Here is an 18,051-nt window from a genome sequence, read left to right as displayed (position 1 = left end):
AACAAGAAGAGATGAACTATATTACAATACTCCTTCACCCACAACTATATCTTTACAGGTGTATACAAATTTGTATGGATAACATAAGTTACAAAAGCTATCTTATACTCTAATGTACACAAAAAATACCCAGTCCATGTAAATCTATGGCACCCTGTGGTCAGGCACACTACACTCTGAAATCAAGTGACAGATGCCACCTAACAAGGATGCTATGGATCTCTCCTCAACTCCCCACAGACGCTTGTCACACCGTGAGCCAACCAGTCTCACTGAACTCCGTCTTTCATACGAGGGTTTCCAAACTTCACTCTCCAAGAACTTACTTTGGAATCTTCTCCTAAATCAACGCTTTCTCTCTTACACCTTCTGCAAGAGTTCATCTCCAAGGTTTCAAACTCTTCTGATGTTCCTCTTCCCTGGGTCACCACATGCATTCAAGCTGTCTTCCACACACTCTGTCTCACCAACTCAGTTGTCAACTGAGTACACCTCTGCTTCATATGCCCCAAAGAGTTACAGACCTTCAGCCATCTCTTTGGACCTTCTTGCCTCTTGCAAGCTGTTCTCGCTTTAAATCTGCTTTCTGCAGCTTTTGTCTCTTTAAATCTGAAGCTTGGAGCCTTTCTTTCTGACCCTCACTATTAACTTCATTTAACAAGACATTTTCCAGGTTCCTGTCCTTCCTTTAGCTAGAAAGATAACCTTCCCTAAGTTAATGGCTCCTAAGAGTTAGATCATGTGAAAGTTGTTCATTGTGGTATGTGATTAAAGAGAAGAGGAGCATCTCTGCATTATAACAACTGTCTGTTCTGCTTGAAATGCACTTGACATACGTTAAAAATGGCTGCAATAATATTTCATATTTTCCTTGTTGATTTTTATTTCTGTATAGTCAATCTGCACCAAAATTTGAATTGAATCAGGTTAAAATTATTTTGTCTTAAAAAAAATTAGCATAGAAAGGGAGGAGGTTATAAGTGGTCTGGCAGGCTTAAAAGTAGATAAATCTCCAGGCACAGATGAAATGTATCCCAGGCTGTTGAGTGAGATAAGGAAGGAGATAGCAGGGGTGCTGGCAATAATTTTCAATACCTCTCTGGCCACAGGAGAGATGCCAGAGGACTGGAGGACAGCCAATGTGGCACCGTTATTCAAGAAGGGAGAAAGGGATAAACCAGGGAACTACAGGCCAGTTAGTCCAACCTCAGTGGTAGGGAAACTATTGGAAGCAATTCTGAGGGACAGAATTAATCTACATTTGGAGAAGCAGGGATTAATCAAGGACAGTCAGTATGGTTTTATTAAGGGGAGGTCATGTCTGACCAAGTTGATTGAATTTTTCGAAGAGGTGACCAGGTGTGTAGATGAGGACAATGCATTTTCATTGGAGGAACAACACCTCATCTTCTGACTAGGCACTTTACAGCCTTCCGGACTGAATATTGAATTCAACAACTTTAGGTCGTGAGCTCCCTCCCCCATCCCCACCCCCTTTCTGTTTCCCCCTTCCTTTTTTTTTCCAATAAATTATAGATTTTCCTTTTCCCACCTATTTCCATTATTTTTAAAATTTTTTAAAAATCTTTTATGCGCTCCCCACCCCCACTAGAGCTATACCTTGAGTGCCCTACCATCCATTCTTAATTAGCACATTCGTTTAGATAATATCACCAACTTTAACACCTGTGTTCTTTTGTTCTATTGTTGTTGACATCTTTTGATGATCTGCTTCTATCACTGCTTGTTTGTTCCTACAACCACACCCCCACTCCACTTCTCTCTCTCTCCGCCCCCCACATACACACCTTAAACCAGCTTATATTTCAACTCTTTCTTGGACTCGAACTCAAGTTCTGTCGAAGGGTCATGAGGACTCGAAACGTCAACTCTTTTCTTCTCCGCCGATGCTGCCAGACCTGCTGAGTTTTTCCAGGTAATTCTGTTTTTGTTTTTGTAATGCATTTTCATTGCCTACTTGGACTTCAGCAAGGTGGTAGAGGCCCATGGGAGATTGATAACGAAGGTAAGAACCCTTGGGATCCAAGGCAATTTGGCAAATTGGATCCAGAATTGGCTGACTGGCAGGAAGCAGAGGATGATGGTCAAGGGGTGTTTTTGTGACTGGATGCCTGTGTCCAGTGGGGTTCCACAGGGATTGGTGTTGGGTCCCTTGCTGTTTGTAGTATATATAAACAATTTAGACTTGAATGTAGAAGGGCTGATCAGTAAGTTCGCGGATGACACGAAAATTGGTGGGGTGGTAAATAGCAAGGAGGATAGCCTTAGATTACAGGAGGATATAGACGGGCTGGTAAGTTGGGCTGATCAGTGGCAAATGGAATTTAATCTGGATACGTGTGAGGTGATGCACTTGGGCAGGACAAACAAGGCATGGGAATACTTGATGAACGGTAGGACCCTGGGAAGTACCGAGGATCAGAGGGACCTTGGTGTGCATGTCCACCGATCCCTTAAGGTAGCGAGACAGGTAGATAAGATGGTTAAGAAGGTTTGTGGGATACTTGCCTTTATTAGCCGAGGGAAAGAATATAAGAGCAGGGAGGTTACGCTGGAACTGTATAAAACTCTGGTTGGGCCACAGCTAGAGTATTGTGTGCAGTTCTGGAATCTGCATCATAGGAAGGATGTGATTGCACTAGAGAGAGTGCAAAGGAGATTTACCAGGCTGTTGCCTGGGCTGGAGAGTTATGAGGAGAGATTGGATAGACTGGGGTTATTTTCCCTGGAGCAGAGGAGATTGAGGGGGGACATAATCGAGAAGTATAAAATTATGAGGGGCATAGATAGGGTAGCCAGGAAGGAACTTTTCCCCTTGGTGGAGGGATCAATAACCAGGGTACATAGATTTAAAGTAAGGGGCAGGAGGTTTAGAGGGGATGTGAGAAAGGATTTTTTCACCCAGAGGGTGGTGGGAATCTGGAACTCACTGCCTGAAAGGGTGGTAGAGGCAGAACCCTCATAACATTTAAGAAGTATTTGGATGTGCACTTGTGATGCCATGGCATACAAGGCTATGGGCCCAGTGCTGGAAAATGGGATTAGAATAGGTACTTGTTTGACCAGCACAGACTTGATGGGCCAAAAGGCCTTTTTCTGTGCTGCAGACCTCTATGACTCTAAGGTCATCTTTGGACTTTCTCTTCTTCCACTCCCCTAGATTTGTGGGGTTTTCCTTAACTTGGGATTGGCTATCTATCCCCTTTGCTCCAGTCTCTCCTGGCAGCAACTTTCAGAACCAACTGTACTCAAACAGCTTCCAAAACTACTGCTGTTTCTCTTCTGTGTGTGTGTCTGTGGGAGGGACCTACCTCTCTGGTCCTCTGTTGCTAGGCAACAGTCCAATCTTTCTTCCCTTGTATGTTTACCTTCTCTTTAGGGGTCATAAATCTCCTCATTAGAAATGCAAGCATCTTTTTAAAGTGAAACTAAAACTCCATTTGACATTTCTTAACATACAGGTATAGGAATAGAAATCAAACTTAAACTTTAAAGCTGAAACTCATTTCTAACACCTACAAATACCAATATAACTTATTTAAATTATCTCTATTTCCTTAATAGGAAGAGCACCTCTTGCCATCCCCTGGCAGCGAACCTGCATCAAGGCATCACTGAATCACTCTTTGTTTGTCTGAAGACATCTTGATTGATGTCAGGGTGTGATGAGGGTCCAACAAGAATTTCCCAATGAAAGGGGGAAGTGATGGGGGTCCAGGAATGTGAAGTGCCAGATGAAAGGGGCACAAATGCTGAAACGTTTCTAGAGACATATGGGCTGTGAGTCACAGAGAAATACTCCAAATGACCCCGCAAGTGGAGGATTTGTTTTCAAACTGGCACAAGTTCTCCCTGCCTGCAGAAAATAGATACTTGCAGAGGCAGGCCTTTTAGAACCTGCTTCGATATGCAATTCAGTCAGCCGATTGCTGCCGTCAGACATTTCCTGCCCACCCCTGCCGCAATGATTGCACATGGGACATGTGCCTACCACATGCACGTACAATTTGCATTGTAATTGCATGCATTGCAGTGCGCGTAAGTTGCAGCCACTTGCAGTGCCACCATGGAGAGCATCGCTTCTTTCATTAAATTCTGCCTTTTAATTCTGTTTCTCTCAATATAGTTGATACTGAGTATTTCTGGCATCTTCTTTATTTCAGTACAAGAGCTTTTCTGTAATGCAAAGCTGATGTCTGTTACTCGTACTTCCATAACTGGCACACTATTAAATTGCAAAGGCATACCACATACATGCAGAAAAGTTTCATTTTAAACTAGTTTCCTTTTGCACTAATTGGAAAAAGATAAATTATACTCCAGTAAAATCAACAAAGTTTACTATAAACAAGTTAATTGTATGTTAACGATTATAAAAATTACTGCACTCCAAACAAATTATTAAAGAAACATGAGAAATTCTGTGCAAGAAAACATTAAGTACAGATTAGTGTTTTAAAAAGCTGATTCTGTAGCCTTTAACACACATTTTAAAAACAGTTTTAAGTTATGTAATGTTTTATAAGAAGATCAGTCGCTCTTCCCTTTGTGCCCGTAATTATTGTCAAATCTAGGCAAGAAATTGTAAAATAAAGAATCAAGTAATCATTCCATTCAAATACTATGTACTAAGTGAAGAAAAATCATAATGGAATTATATCTACAAGACACATGCAAATAAATAAAATAGCTTACTATAAAAAGATTATTTAAGATTAAAATTTTTATAGTAAATTCTATCAGGAACATTGCATAGATAAAGTCTAGAGTTGCAGTCATTGCCCATATAATTAAAGTGTAAACAGACTATTACATCTTGAAATTTGATAAGACCCACTTGATTCCAAATTAGAAAATAATCCAATGAACCATCAGAAATAAATAAAGTAATTTTAAATGAAATAGTTTCATACAGGATTTAGGGGAGGTGGCGGCGTAACTCAGAAACCCAAGGTAATGCTCTGGGGACCCGGGTTCAAATCTGAATTCAATGTGAACTTGGAATTAAAAGTCTAATGATGACCATGAAACCATTGTTGATTGTCATAAAAACTCATCTGGTTCACTAATGCCCTTTAAGGAAGGAAATCTGCTGTCCTTACCTGGTCTTGCCTACATGTGAATCCAGACCCACAGCAATGTGGTTGACTCTTAAATGTCTTATGAACAAGGGCAATTGAGGATGGGCAATAAATGCTGGCCTAGCTAGTGATGCCCACATCCCATGAATGAGTAAAAATAAATAAATTTAGTTTACGATCTTTGCTGTTTTGGATAGTTTTGGCGCTGCTGTTACATCAGACTAGCAGCTGTTCCTGGTTCAGAATGATCAGTAGGGTCTGATGCAACAGAATGTTGACAGTGGCAGCTTATCTATGGCCACCATATTTAGTTGTCCAATCAGTCCTTCCGTGCACTGACTCAATAGCTGGTGGATGGGCTAGCAGTCCTGCAGAGTTTTTTGTAGCTGGGTTATAGTTGAGGCCTGGGAGCTGGGATCTGGTTGATTTGATTTTCCATGCATCATAGTCTTAAAAAAGAAGAGATTATCATAATGAATACTTGGTTTTTATGATATCAAGATAGATCATTATTTTCTATTTTTACATTATTTTAGCTATTTATGGAACATAGGAACAGGAGTAAGCCACAGCCCCTCAAACCTTTTCTGTCATTCAATCAGATCATGGCTGATCTGTACCTTCGCTCCAAGGAACTGCCTTGGATCCCTGACCTTTGATACCCTTGCCTAACAAAAATCTATCAACTTCAGTTTTGGAATTCTCAATTGAATTCAACTGAATTCTCAAATTCTCGAAAGTCTCATTGTGCTTCTGAGGGAGGGAGTTCCAGATTTCCACTGCTATTTGTGTAAAGAAGTGCATTTTGACATCATTCCTGAATGGTCAAACTTTAATTATAAGGTTATGTCTCTCTTGTTCTGGACACCGCCCAAAATGGAATAGTTTCTTTCTAGCTACCCTATTAAATCCTTTAATCATTTTAAATTCTTGAATTAGATCACCCTTAATCTTCTATATTTAGGGAATACAAACCTAGTCTATGCAACCTGCTTTCATAATTTAACCCTTTTAGCTTCATCATTTTGGTGTTTTTTTTTGCTGCATTCCCCCAAAGGCCTGTATATCCTTCCTAAAGTGTAGTGCCCAAAACTGAATTCTTCAGTTGGCGTCTAAGCAGGGCTCAGCAGAGATGTGGTATAACTTATAGCCCTTTGTGTTTTAGCCCCCTTGAGATAAAGACCAACATTCCATTAGTCTTTTAAATTATTTTTTGTACCTGTCCACTTTCTTGTGATCATTGTACTTGGACCCTTAAATCTCTGTTCATTCCTCAGTTTCTAGCTTCTCACCATTTAGGAAATACTCTGATCTATCTTCATTGGATCCAAACTGGATGTCCTCACATTTTGTTGCATTGCATTTCATCTACAAAACCTACAGTTTTGCCCACTCACTTAATTTATAAATATGCTTTTACAACTTTCTGATCCTATCTACCATACTTCCGAGCTGCCTACCTCAGCTATCCATTCCTTCATCCAAATTATTTATAAATATAGTGAACTCGTTACAGATTCCTAGAGGACACTACTAGTCACATCTGAAGATATGACGACATTCCCATTACAATTGCTATAACCAATTGTGCATCCAAGTCAGTAGGTTGCCTCCAATTCCATGTGCTCTCATTTTTGTCAGCAGCCACTTATGTGGAACCTTGTTGAATACCTTCTGGAAATAGATAAAAATATCACCCATAGACACTATATATACCACAGTAGCTAACACTGCAAAAATTTCAGCAAGGTATATTCAATAAGCCTTATCCTTTTCAAATCCATGCTCAACTTTATCCGAATTAACAGTCACTCTGTCCTCTATAAAAGATTGTAGCAGCTTCCCCACAGAAGCTAGAATTAGAATGATAGTCCTATAATTTCCTAGTTTATCTCTCTTACCCTTCTTAAATAGTGATGTAACATTGGCAAATTTCCAATCTAAAGGAACAATAACTAACATTAGGATCAACAAGTCTTTTAATATCCTGGAGTGGAAACCATCAGGTTTCCTGGAGATTTACCTATTTTTAATTTCATTAGCTTTTCCATCAACATTTACTTTTACTCGTTCTGAATCGAGTTAGTTCCTTCCCCCAATTTATTTTTGGTTTTCTTTGTATCTCATTTCCAGAAAATTAGGCAGAACAATCCCTAGAGTTTAGAAGAATGACAGGTAATGTCATTAAGCACATAAAATTCTTAAGGTGCTTGACAGGGTAGATGTTGGGAGGACATTTCCCCTCGCTGATGAGTCTAGAACTAAAGGTCACAGTGGGGGTTAGCCATTTAGGATTGAAATGAGAAGAAAGTTCTTCACTGAAATTGTTGTGAGTCTTTGGAATATTTTTTACTCCCAAGAAATGTGGATGCTCAGTCGCTGAGTATATTCAAGTCAGGGAACTATGGATTTTGGATACATAGGAATCAAAGGATTTGAGGATTGTCTGGGAAGGTGCAGTTGAGGTAGAAGATGAGCCATGATCTTTCTGAATGTTGGAGCAGTCTGGAGGGACCGAATGATCTAATCCTGCAGTTCTTACGTTCTAATCAAAATTAATTCATATCACAATGTGGTGGTTGGATATCACAAATATAAGTAACAACAAATTTAATTTATATAACAATTTTAAGACAAAAAGCATCCCAGAACACGGTCACAAAGGTGTCATGAAAAAATGGATGCTGAGCCAAAGAAGGAAATACGAGGAGACCACCAAAAGCTTAGTCAAACTCATGAGTTTTAAAGAGGGCATTAAAGGAGGAGAGCGAGATGGAGAGATAGACTGTTTAGGCAGGGAATTCCAAAGTATTGGGATTGAATATAGATTAGGAAAACCTGCATCAGCTCACTAAACTCCTGAGAAGGTATGGGTGAAGCTTGTCAGGCTTGTATGACACCATGAAAAAGCAACATGAATACTTTCAAACTGGGCGAAAGGAAAGTCAGAAAATTGGGAAAAAATAATCATTATGGTTTGGAGTAAATCCAGGAATTTCTACCTGGTTCAAGTCAATTTGGGCTCCATGGGCAAATGTAACATGACTAATAAGGCAAAATAACAATGCAAGTGAACATGTAAATTCCATTGTAAAAACGGACCAGATGAATGGCTACTAAAGAAGGGAAACATTGTAAAGGATGCAAAACAAAGGTGAGGTTCAGAGTGTGAGTCCTACATATCACAAGGTACAACCAAACCGCATTTACCCATTTTGAGTCATAGACATGGTGCGGCAAGTGCATTAGAAAGTGCAGTATTCATTTGTATAGAGAGGGTGAATGAATGAAGAAGACTTTTTGTAAAAATACACTAATTTAAGTGTACTTGTTGCCATTATTTGATTTGATTCGCCAGACCCTCCAGGCCTTAATCAGAGGGATGCAGGCACAAAGGCAAGTGCTCTATCCCAGGCATGGCTGCAGTCACTCGTGAGCGATGTAGGAGTCCGTCCGTGTTCTGTCTGATATCGTGGCTCAGACATGTGGGAAGACTGGCAACCACCATGGAGACTTTGGTCCAGAAGTTCCCACTGGATTTGCGCTCAGCTCTGCACCCCATGATGACACACTCTGGTGGGCACCATCAAGATGTAGCTGACATGGGGATGAGGCATTTTGACCACCCACACCCCCCTCCTCTTCCAGGTGCACCATCTCCTGAAGAAGTCAGGGCTGGGCCCTCGGGCATCCACAGGGAGGATGAGTGTTAGCCAGACTTCCTCTTAGGGCACTCCAAGGGTGTGCAGCCGCTCACAGCCCGTGACCCCATCCACCCCAGCTTCTCAGGCTGCCGAGGGCACTTATGCCCCTGAGCAGGTGACCCTTATCAGGCCGGCGCCCTCCAGGCCACGGGCCACCAGAGGATGTCCACCACGGTCATCACAGAAATCAGGACGCAGTAGTCAGCAGGATGCCTCCACCTCTGCTGCAGATGTCGAGGTTGCACCCAGGCATTGCACTGGAGTTAGGAAAGTTAAGAAAACTTGATGTCGATTTTGGGTCACGGGTATCCTAGACATAAATACATTGCAAGAAAAACCAACAGGTCTAACAGCATCTGTGGAGAGAAAGAGTTAATGTTTCAAGTCCAGATGACTCTTCTTCACAGGTTGTTTCAGATTTCCAGCATCCACAGTATTTTGCTTATAAATTGCACTTAGGTTAATACATTTGATGGTTATGTGAATGTTCCTGTCAACTGAAGGCTTGTACTGATTTTGTACTTTGGAATCTTCTTATTTTGAGGTTTAGACTTCCTCCCACTCATTCCCACTATGAGATTCACATTCCTGTGATGTCAACCCCAGTATAACTAGTACCCACACTCCTTGCTAATCCTTCTTCCTCAAGGAACACCATTGAGTGAGGGCAGCTCATCAGCATTGATAATCTAGCAACATTTGTGTCCCCTCAGTGGTAGTGGCAGAAGGAAAGACAGGCATGGGAGGAGGAGGTCCCTAGCCATGTCCAGATCTCAGTTGCAGCAGTGTTTGCATCATTAGATGGCGGCAAAGGCTTCATGTCTTCTCTCGCATCGCTCTTGTTCCTAAGTGGACTCTCAGTTCTCAGAGTGAGCTCACTCAGTTGAGTCCACGGATCAAAGCAAAGATCATGGCCTGGGGATTCATGAGACAAGTGTGACTGCGGTCATCGTTCTCACTGCAAGTGGGTGGACATCCTCTGAGTTGAAAGAAAATTGCATTGAGGGCTAGGAGAAATGTGGCCATATTCCTTCACTTGACTTTACTCTTCCTAGAACCTGTCAGTGATTAACATATCACGGGCATGTCTCCCACATCTTCCTTCCTCCAGGGCGTCATCGCCCTAAGACTGATTCTCAGCAGCCTCCTGAGGCTCTTGGGCCTCCTGATCTTCATCCTCCGATGAGCTCTCATCTTCCTCCAGGTCATACTCTGGCAGGGAGTCACCTCTTTGCATAGCCAGGTTGTGAAGGGTGCAACACACTGCGATGATGTGGGAAGCCCTGTTGGGAGTGTATTGCAGTGAGCACCTGAGCGGTCCAAGCATCTGAAACGCATCTTCAGAAGCTCCATTGTCTGCTCTATAAGAGACCATATGGAGCTGTGAGCACCATTGTACCTCTCCTTGGAACAACTCTGAAGGCGGCGCACTAGTGTCATCAGCCAGTGTTTCACTGGGTACCTCTCATCCCCAAGCAGCCATCCCTGCAGATGTAATGGCCCCTAGAAAATCTAAAGCACCTGGGAGTGACTCAGCATGTAGGAGTCATGGCAACACACAGGTTACCGTGCATAAACGTTCAGTATGTGCTTCCAGTGACCACACACCAGTTGTATGTTAATTGAGTGATAGCCCTTGCGGTTTATAAACATTAGGGCCTGCTGCCACGGAGCCTGTATAACCACATGGGTGCAGACTCAATAGTCCCTGCACTCTTGGGAAGCCTGAGATGGCGGTGAAGCTAGTGAATCTCGCAGCCTGGCTGTCTTTGCCCAGAGCAAACCTGACATAACAATGGGCCTTCCTGTAAAGGGCATCCGTGATCTCCTTTATGCATTGATGTGTTGTAGACTGAGATATGCTACACAGGTCGCCTGTTGATCCTTGGAAAGAACCAGAGGTCAAGAAATCGAATGCAGTGGTCATCTTCAAACCCACTGGCAGGGTATGAATGTGGCATATGTGATGTACCAGATCTCGGGACAAATGCAGTAATACACAGCATTGCCTCTCATTCATTTGTAAATAGGAGATTCTTGGATGATAAACCTTAGGTCTGGTGAGTCGCCCCTGTTGTCTGCGTCTCTCCTCCTGACTCTCCTGCTGTGGTTCCACTTGACCATGTCCCTCCTGCTGGAGCTGTGTGTGAAGTTGCCTCTCCCTCCTTCGCCTTCTCCATTGCATTAGGACCCTGACAAAGGCAGGATTGAGCCCTGGATCCATATCTGCTTTTGCCTTCTCTCTGTTCCTTCTTCACTATTGCCTGCATTCCCAAATTCTACATTCCTATGTGTTACTCTTGAGATGCAGCAACTGTGATGTGTAACCACTGAGTTCTGAGTAGTCCTTTAACAGTGCTAATGAGGCCATTAGCTTAAAGTGGTTTTCAACGCAAGGAGTTATTCCTCCTTTTGCATCAAGGGGCTGGGAATTGTTTAGACCTCTTGGGTTGTATGACTCATATTGTATTGAAGCACCTCAGAGTGCAAAATGATCCATGTCAATAACTTTAATGCCATTGCACTGTCTGACTGACAGTAATGACCGTGGTGAGATGTCTGTAATATTCATTGATTGTATTGAAGCACCTCATGAACCATGTGGAAAACTGGAATATGATTGCACTTTTTGTGAAGGCCATTTTGAAATGTTTTGTAACGTTCTTTCAGATATTTTACAAATAAAGTATACACTTCCAAAAAAAAAGTATCACAATTGTATTGAAGCACCTCACAATTGTATTGAAGCACCTCAGAGTGCAAAATGATCCATGTCAATAACTTTAATGCCATTGCACTGTCTGACTGACTGTAATGACCGTGGTGAGATGTCTGTAATATTCATTGATTGTATTGAAGCACCTCATGAACCATGTGGAAAACTGGAATATGATTGCACTTTTTGTGATGGCCATTTTGAAATGTTTTGTAACGTTCTTTCAGATATTTTACAAATATACACTTCCAAAAAAAAAGTATTCCTCCTTTCTTTCTAAGCAGACTCCTGTGGTTAACAAGAGGTTAGAGGGTGACCCCAGAAACGACCCCAAAGTGTTCACCCTTCATGCCATGCTAATTAACGTAAATGGCGATCGCACCACTAGTCGGTGTGGGATAACCGACCCACCATGAACACACCATCGGGAGAATTGCAACTAGTTTTTACAATGGCAGATTTGTGACTTTTTGCCTGCCATTGGATTCTCTGCTCTCGCCCGCCACGAAACATGCTCTGGGCGGGATGGAAAATTCTGGCCAATAATATATACCAGTAATATATTATGAAATGATTAAAAGGCTAAATTGATTGTAGGACTAAGGGGCAGTTTTTGATCTGCATCTAAAACGTGGGAAAAGTGGTTCAACCATGGCTGACAAAAGAAGTTAAAGTATTAGATTATAGGAAGAGCCTTATAATATTGCCAGAAAGAGCAGATAGGGAGGATTTTAAAATTCAACAAAAGATTATCAAGAAATTGATAAAAAGAAAATAAGACATGAGAAAAAACTAACTAGGGACAGAAAAACAGATCATAAAAGCTTCTACAGTTTTGTGAAAGAAGGAAGGGTGGAATTTTCCATTCTGGAAACTAAGTGCAGTTGGGGGCAGGAAAGTCAGCATGATTCCCACTGGGCAGTGGGGCAGGTTCTCGCACCAGATTGTCCACCTTTCAGCTCATTTTAAATGCATCAATGAGCAGCTCATTGAATCTCATGGCAGGACAGTGGTGGGAATTATCCTCCCTGCCATTACATCAGGGGGTCGACTTCCAGGCACCATATTTAAAACGGCACCCGCACATGCATTCACTCTCTGCAGCCCAGGACTTCTTGTGTTGAATGATGAGCCCCAAAAGAAACAAGCCCTCTGTCCTCAGGTTCAGCAACAGCTCACTGGAGAGACTCCTCCTCCAGGCAGTCCAGGACAGGCGGGAGATCCTCTATCCCAGAAATGGCAGCAGGAGGTCCACCAACCTCATCACGTCTACTTGGGAGGAGGTCACCAGGGAGGTCAGTGCACGTGGGCCCCAGAAGAAGTTGCAGTGCAGTAAGAGGATGAATGATCTCATCTGCTCCGCTAAGGTAAGTTAACCTTCTCCTCACTCCAAACTCTTACTCTCATAAGGCTCTCATAACGGTTATAGTCCACAAGGGTCTCACACACTACCAGCAGATGGGACATCACCACTGATTGTCTCACAGACACTTCAACATCATCATCTCCTGTAACATCCTGCACAAGTTGCATCTTCAACCCTCAGCACACACAGCAGGCATGCATGCTTATGATCCGCTCTTTCATCCGTGATCTCACAGTCTATCCATCTGTCTTTATGCAGGATAAGATTGTGTACAACAAAAGGGAGAGATCCCAGCCCAGGGCGTGGTGCCACAGTTGAGGGCACTTACCCCCTACAAGCAGTTCCTGCCTGGAAGGCGAGATCGGCATTTCCCAACAAGCCAGTAAGGGTCCATGCAGTCATCAGCCACTTGGGGACAATGGCTGTGAGTGCTCTTTAATGTAGGTGACTGTCTAGCCAATCACTAATTATCCCAAGTTGTTTAGTAGTACAGAACTTGAAAAAGGAGCCATTTTTTGTCGCAGCTTTCCATCTTATATTCATCAGGACAATTCGCAAGAAAATACCAATATCAGGGGAAACAACATATTTATACTGTATGAGCAGAGAATGTTGATTGGTTGGGAAGTAGACTCTGATTGGTAGAGGTATTGCCATGGAAACATATTATTTCCTTCTAAACTTTCTTTGTTTCAATGTAAAAAGACTTAGGGCCAGGTTTTCGTGGATGAGGCAGGAAGGTTGAGTCAGGAAACTTCCTGACTTGACAGACCTGTCTCCTTTTAAAAAGCCTCCACCCACCATATTTTTGTCCCAGGAAGGTGGGGGCGGTATGGACTTGGGCTCGTTGCTTCAAGGTGCAGGCCCAAGGCCTGACTGGCAGACTAGAAACCTTGGCCCAGTTTTAATGATGAATGTCAGGCACTCAAACCCTCATCTCCCATCATCCCCCACCCACCCGCCCACCCCATGTTCCCTCATGCCTCCTCATAAAGGGTTGTGCACATTTAAATCACTTCATATCATGACAATAGAATTGCTAAGCAGTGTTTTCTTCAGTTAAAATGCATATTAGGACGTTTCCCAATGGGAGGAGTACTCTTATGAATCTCAACACTCACTCACTTAAAAAATTGCTGGAAACAGGGATGAGGTTGGGAATCCCAGAATTGGGTCCTGCCCACTATTTTTAAAGGGCTCCTGAGTCCCTCTCATCAAAAATCTGGGCCTTAATCTTTTATATCCTAAGATAATTTTTTTTTCTAATAAATGCACAGGGATGGCAGATAAGAGGAAGTTAGATACTTACTGCCTGCAGGTCCTCCAATAGGAGCAAATTGAACTCTCTGTCCTGCTGACCCAATTTCTTTCTTAAGAAAGGATGGAATATAACTGCTGGATGGGTTACATTTTGAACCAAAAACTCCCAGCTTTCCTGTAACAATAGCACATTGCTTCATGATATATCATTAAAACATATTGGACCACTGCTCCTTAAAATTATGCAAACTTTCCAGAGTTCTTTTTCATGATGTTAAATTTTGTTACCAGCCTCATTAGTGACAGTATCTAACAGCACAGCAGCATTCAAATACTTTCCACTTTAATTGCCCTAAACTGCAGTTCATTCTTAAACCATTATTAAAACAATGCAAGGATTATGGCCTGGCAGTTGAATACAAACTTACTGTCAAACTTAATTTAAAAAAAGATTCTGAAGTTCATGTAATAGCTTCCTTTGTAACCGTTTGGAAGACAAGCTCCAAAAAGTTTGAGGAAAGACAAAGTTCCAAGTTTTTGTGATCAGAGAACCGTACAAGGGACTCACCACATTGCATATGCTAATACTGCAGCATCTTACGACTTACAGGCAGATGCATTTTAACTCTCTTCAACTGACAAGAGGGCAGTGACATTTGTGCCACACAGCTGCCAATAAGTGAGCATTTGAAGTATGACCAACCCCAGGCGCCTCATCAGGCCTCATCAACATACCTGGTATAACATGAGCAAAGACATCCATATTAGGTCTCCTGCCTCACCCTTCGATACGTCCTGAGAGTTGTGACTACAGCAGCATATGCAGGGCAGGGGTAGTGATCGTGACTCCTTTGGCTTCATGAGAGCACTCCTTCTCCTCTGATTGGTTTTTAAACAAATGCTTAAAAATATGCCCATAAATTTAGCAGTCATGTCAATGATTTTTCAGATTGACTGGCTTGCTCTGCACCAGTTTTAAGCCCAAAAATCGAATATCTAAGGCAGACTTCAAATTTGTAGCAGCAGGAGAATAGGAAATTTGCAGAGCAAGCTCAAGCGGCTGAGTGGCCTACTGCTCCTAATTCGTATGTATGTTCATATGTTATCCAACAATGTGCTCTAGTTAATCTACTTTGAATAGGATCTTCGCGGGAATGCAGACAAACATAGCACTGGAAGTCTGTTAAAGCAACTTGAAGCATGTGAGAAACCGTGACCACAATATCATCAGGTTTAATGAAGAATCAAAGGTGAAGATACTCAAATAGAAGAGGGCTAATTTCAGCGAGCTGAAAGGGGATCTGGTCCAGGTGGATTGAAATAATAACTATAATAACTGGCAAGTAAAAAAGTAAATGAGCAATCATTGAATCATAGGGATTTACAGCATGGAAGGACACATTCAGCCCATTGTACCATGCTGGCCAAATAGCTAACCACCCTAAACCGATTTTATGGCTTTTGGCACGTAGCCTTTTAAGTTACGACACTTCAAATGCATATTCAAGTACTTTTTAAATGTTATGAGGTTTCTTTCATCCTTTCAAATATTGAGTTCCAGATCTTCACCACCCTTTGGGTGAAAGAAATTCCCCTCAAATCCCCTCTAAATCTCCTACCTTTTACCTTAAAGCTGGGCCACCTGGTTATGAACCCTCAACCAAGGGGAATAAGGCCTTCCTATCCACTCTAGCTGGACCCTCATATCTTATTAATACTTCAGTTAGGCTCCGGTCTGTTCCAAAGAAAACAACACTAGCCAATCCACTCATTCCACATAGCTAAACTTCTCTCCTCCATTCTCATTAAACTCTCCTAAACCATCTTTCTTGTAATCACATTTTTCCTATAATGCCATGACCAGACCTGCATGTTGCACTCCAGCTATGGACTAACTAGTGTTTTATACAGTTCCAGCATAACCTCCATATTCTTATATTCTAAGCCTTGGTTAATAAAGGGAAGTATCCCATATGCCTCCTTAGCCAATGTATCTACCTGTCCAGCCACCTTCAGGGATCTGTGGACATGCACTCCAAGGACTCTCAGTTTCTCTACACATCTTAGAATCCTACTGTTTATTGTGTATTCCCTTGCTTTTTTAGACTTTTCCAAATGCATTACCTCACAGTTCTCGGGATTAAACTCCACTGACCACTGTTCTGCCCACCCTGACTAGTCCATTGATATAGTCCTTCAGTCTATAGCTTTCTTCATTTTAAACCACACAGCCAAGTATCATCTGCAAGCTTCTTAATCATACCCCCTACATTTGAATCCAAATCATTGATATATATAACAAAAAACAAATTATCTAGCACTGAGCCCTGAGGAGTCAGCCTTTCTGGAACTTAAGAGCATTTGGCGGGGGCGGCGACACTGAGAGCAGACCCCGAAGCTTAAAACAGTGTGAGGGGGACGAGACTGAGAGTGGATCCCGAGGCTTAAAAGAGCATAAGAGGTGGCAAGATTGAAAGCAGACCCAATACTGCTGCTGGTGGTGGTGGGGCTCAGTCTGTGGACTGTTCACATTTGGAGAAAATCAAGTGTGATGTCACTTAAGTGATTGGTTGGTGAGTATTTTGCTCATTTTGCTTGTTTATCTTTTAAGAACTGGTACAAATTATTAATTAGTTTTATTAGTAGTAAGGTTTTGCAATAGCAGTAATAAAGCTTATTGGGAGTAGTAGGGTTCTGCTAATGATGTCCTGCTAAGGGAATTTAGGGAGTTAGGATCTAAATTGAAACGCAGAACATCAAAGGTTAGGGTTATCTCTGGATTAATAATCTCTGGATTGTTACTTGAGGCACACGCCAATTGGCATAGACTAGAATTTTCTCATCCTGTCCATGGTGGGTTTCATGGCGGGCGGGAGCGGAGAATCCAGCAGCAGGCAAAAAGTTGCAAATCCGCTGCCATAAAAACAAGTTGCAATTCTGCTAATGGTGTGTTCAAGGTGGGTCAGTTATCCCGCCGACTAGTGGTCAAACGCCATTTGCATTCATTAGCATGTGTTAGGAAATAGAGATAGTTTAAGTAACTTATATTGGTATTTGTGGGTATTAGGAATTGGTTTTAGCTTCAATGTTTAAGTCTGATTTATATTTCTCTAAATGTGTTAAGGTCAAGTTGAGTTTTAGTTTCACTTTAAAAAGGTGCCTGCATTTCTAACGAGAGTTTACGATTGTAAGAAAAGTTAAGCAACACAAGAGTTAAAAAAAACTGGGCTGTTGCCGAGCAACAGGGGTCCAGAGAGGCAGGCCCCTCCCATAGACACACACAGGAGAAACTAGAAACAGCAGTTTTTGGGTTCAGTTTTGAAGATGGCTGCCGGGCAAAAACAGCCTAGGAGGCTCAGACAGAATGTACCACGCTAAAGTTGGTTGAAAGTAGCTGCCAGGGAGAGACTGGGGCAAAGGGGATGGATATCCTGTCCCAATCTAAAGAAGAAAGTCCCCAAGAATCCAGGGGAGTGGAACAGGAAAAAGTCCCAAGCAGACCTCCTAGTCAAATGAAGGACAGGAACCTGGAAAAGATCCTGTTAAGTGTAGCTAAGAATGAGGAGCATAGAAAGGCTCCAAGCTTCAAACTTAAAGGGATAAAGGCTCGTGAAAAGCCAAACAGTCCAAAGAGACAACTGAAGGTCTGTAACTCTTTGCTATGGGCATATGAAGCAATGGTGTACTGTTGACAGCTGAGTCAGTGAGAGAGAATGCATGGAAGAAAGCTTGAATGCATGCGGTGACTCAGGGGAGAGGAACATCGGAAGGAGAGTTCGAAACCCTGGAGGTGGACCCTTGCTGAAGGCGTCTGAGAAAAAGCGTCGGTTAGGGAGAAGATTCCAAAGCGAGGCCTTGGAGAGTGGAGATTGGAAACCTTTGTTTGAAAGACAGTGTTCAGTG

The 18,051-nt window shown here is 42.3% G+C and overlaps 1 protein-coding gene across 3 annotated transcripts in view; it reads right to left on the bottom strand.

The window, feature by feature from the left end:
• Window positions 1-5,196: 5,196 nt before the first annotated feature.
• The window catches only part of mak (male germ cell-associated kinase), a 227,992-nt gene continuing 215,137 nt past the window's right edge, over window positions 5,197-18,051 (bottom strand). For all 3 annotated transcript variants that reach the window (XM_041185027.1, XM_041185026.1, XM_041185028.1), the window contains one exon: window positions 5,197-5,551. In XM_041185027.1, coding sequence (XP_041040961.1) covers window positions 5,391-5,551 — 161 coding nt within the window. In that variant the 3' untranslated portion in view covers window positions 5,197-5,390. The remainder of the gene's footprint in view (window positions 5,552-18,051) is intronic.

Source organism: Carcharodon carcharias, chromosome 3 (genome assembly GCF_017639515.1).
Source record: "Carcharodon carcharias isolate sCarCar2 chromosome 3, sCarCar2.pri, whole genome shotgun sequence".
Lineage (NCBI taxonomy): Eukaryota > Metazoa > Chordata > Chondrichthyes > Lamniformes > Lamnidae > Carcharodon > Carcharodon carcharias.
Note: the sequence above shows the minus strand (reverse complement) of the source record. Positions and strands in the feature narration are given on the sequence as shown.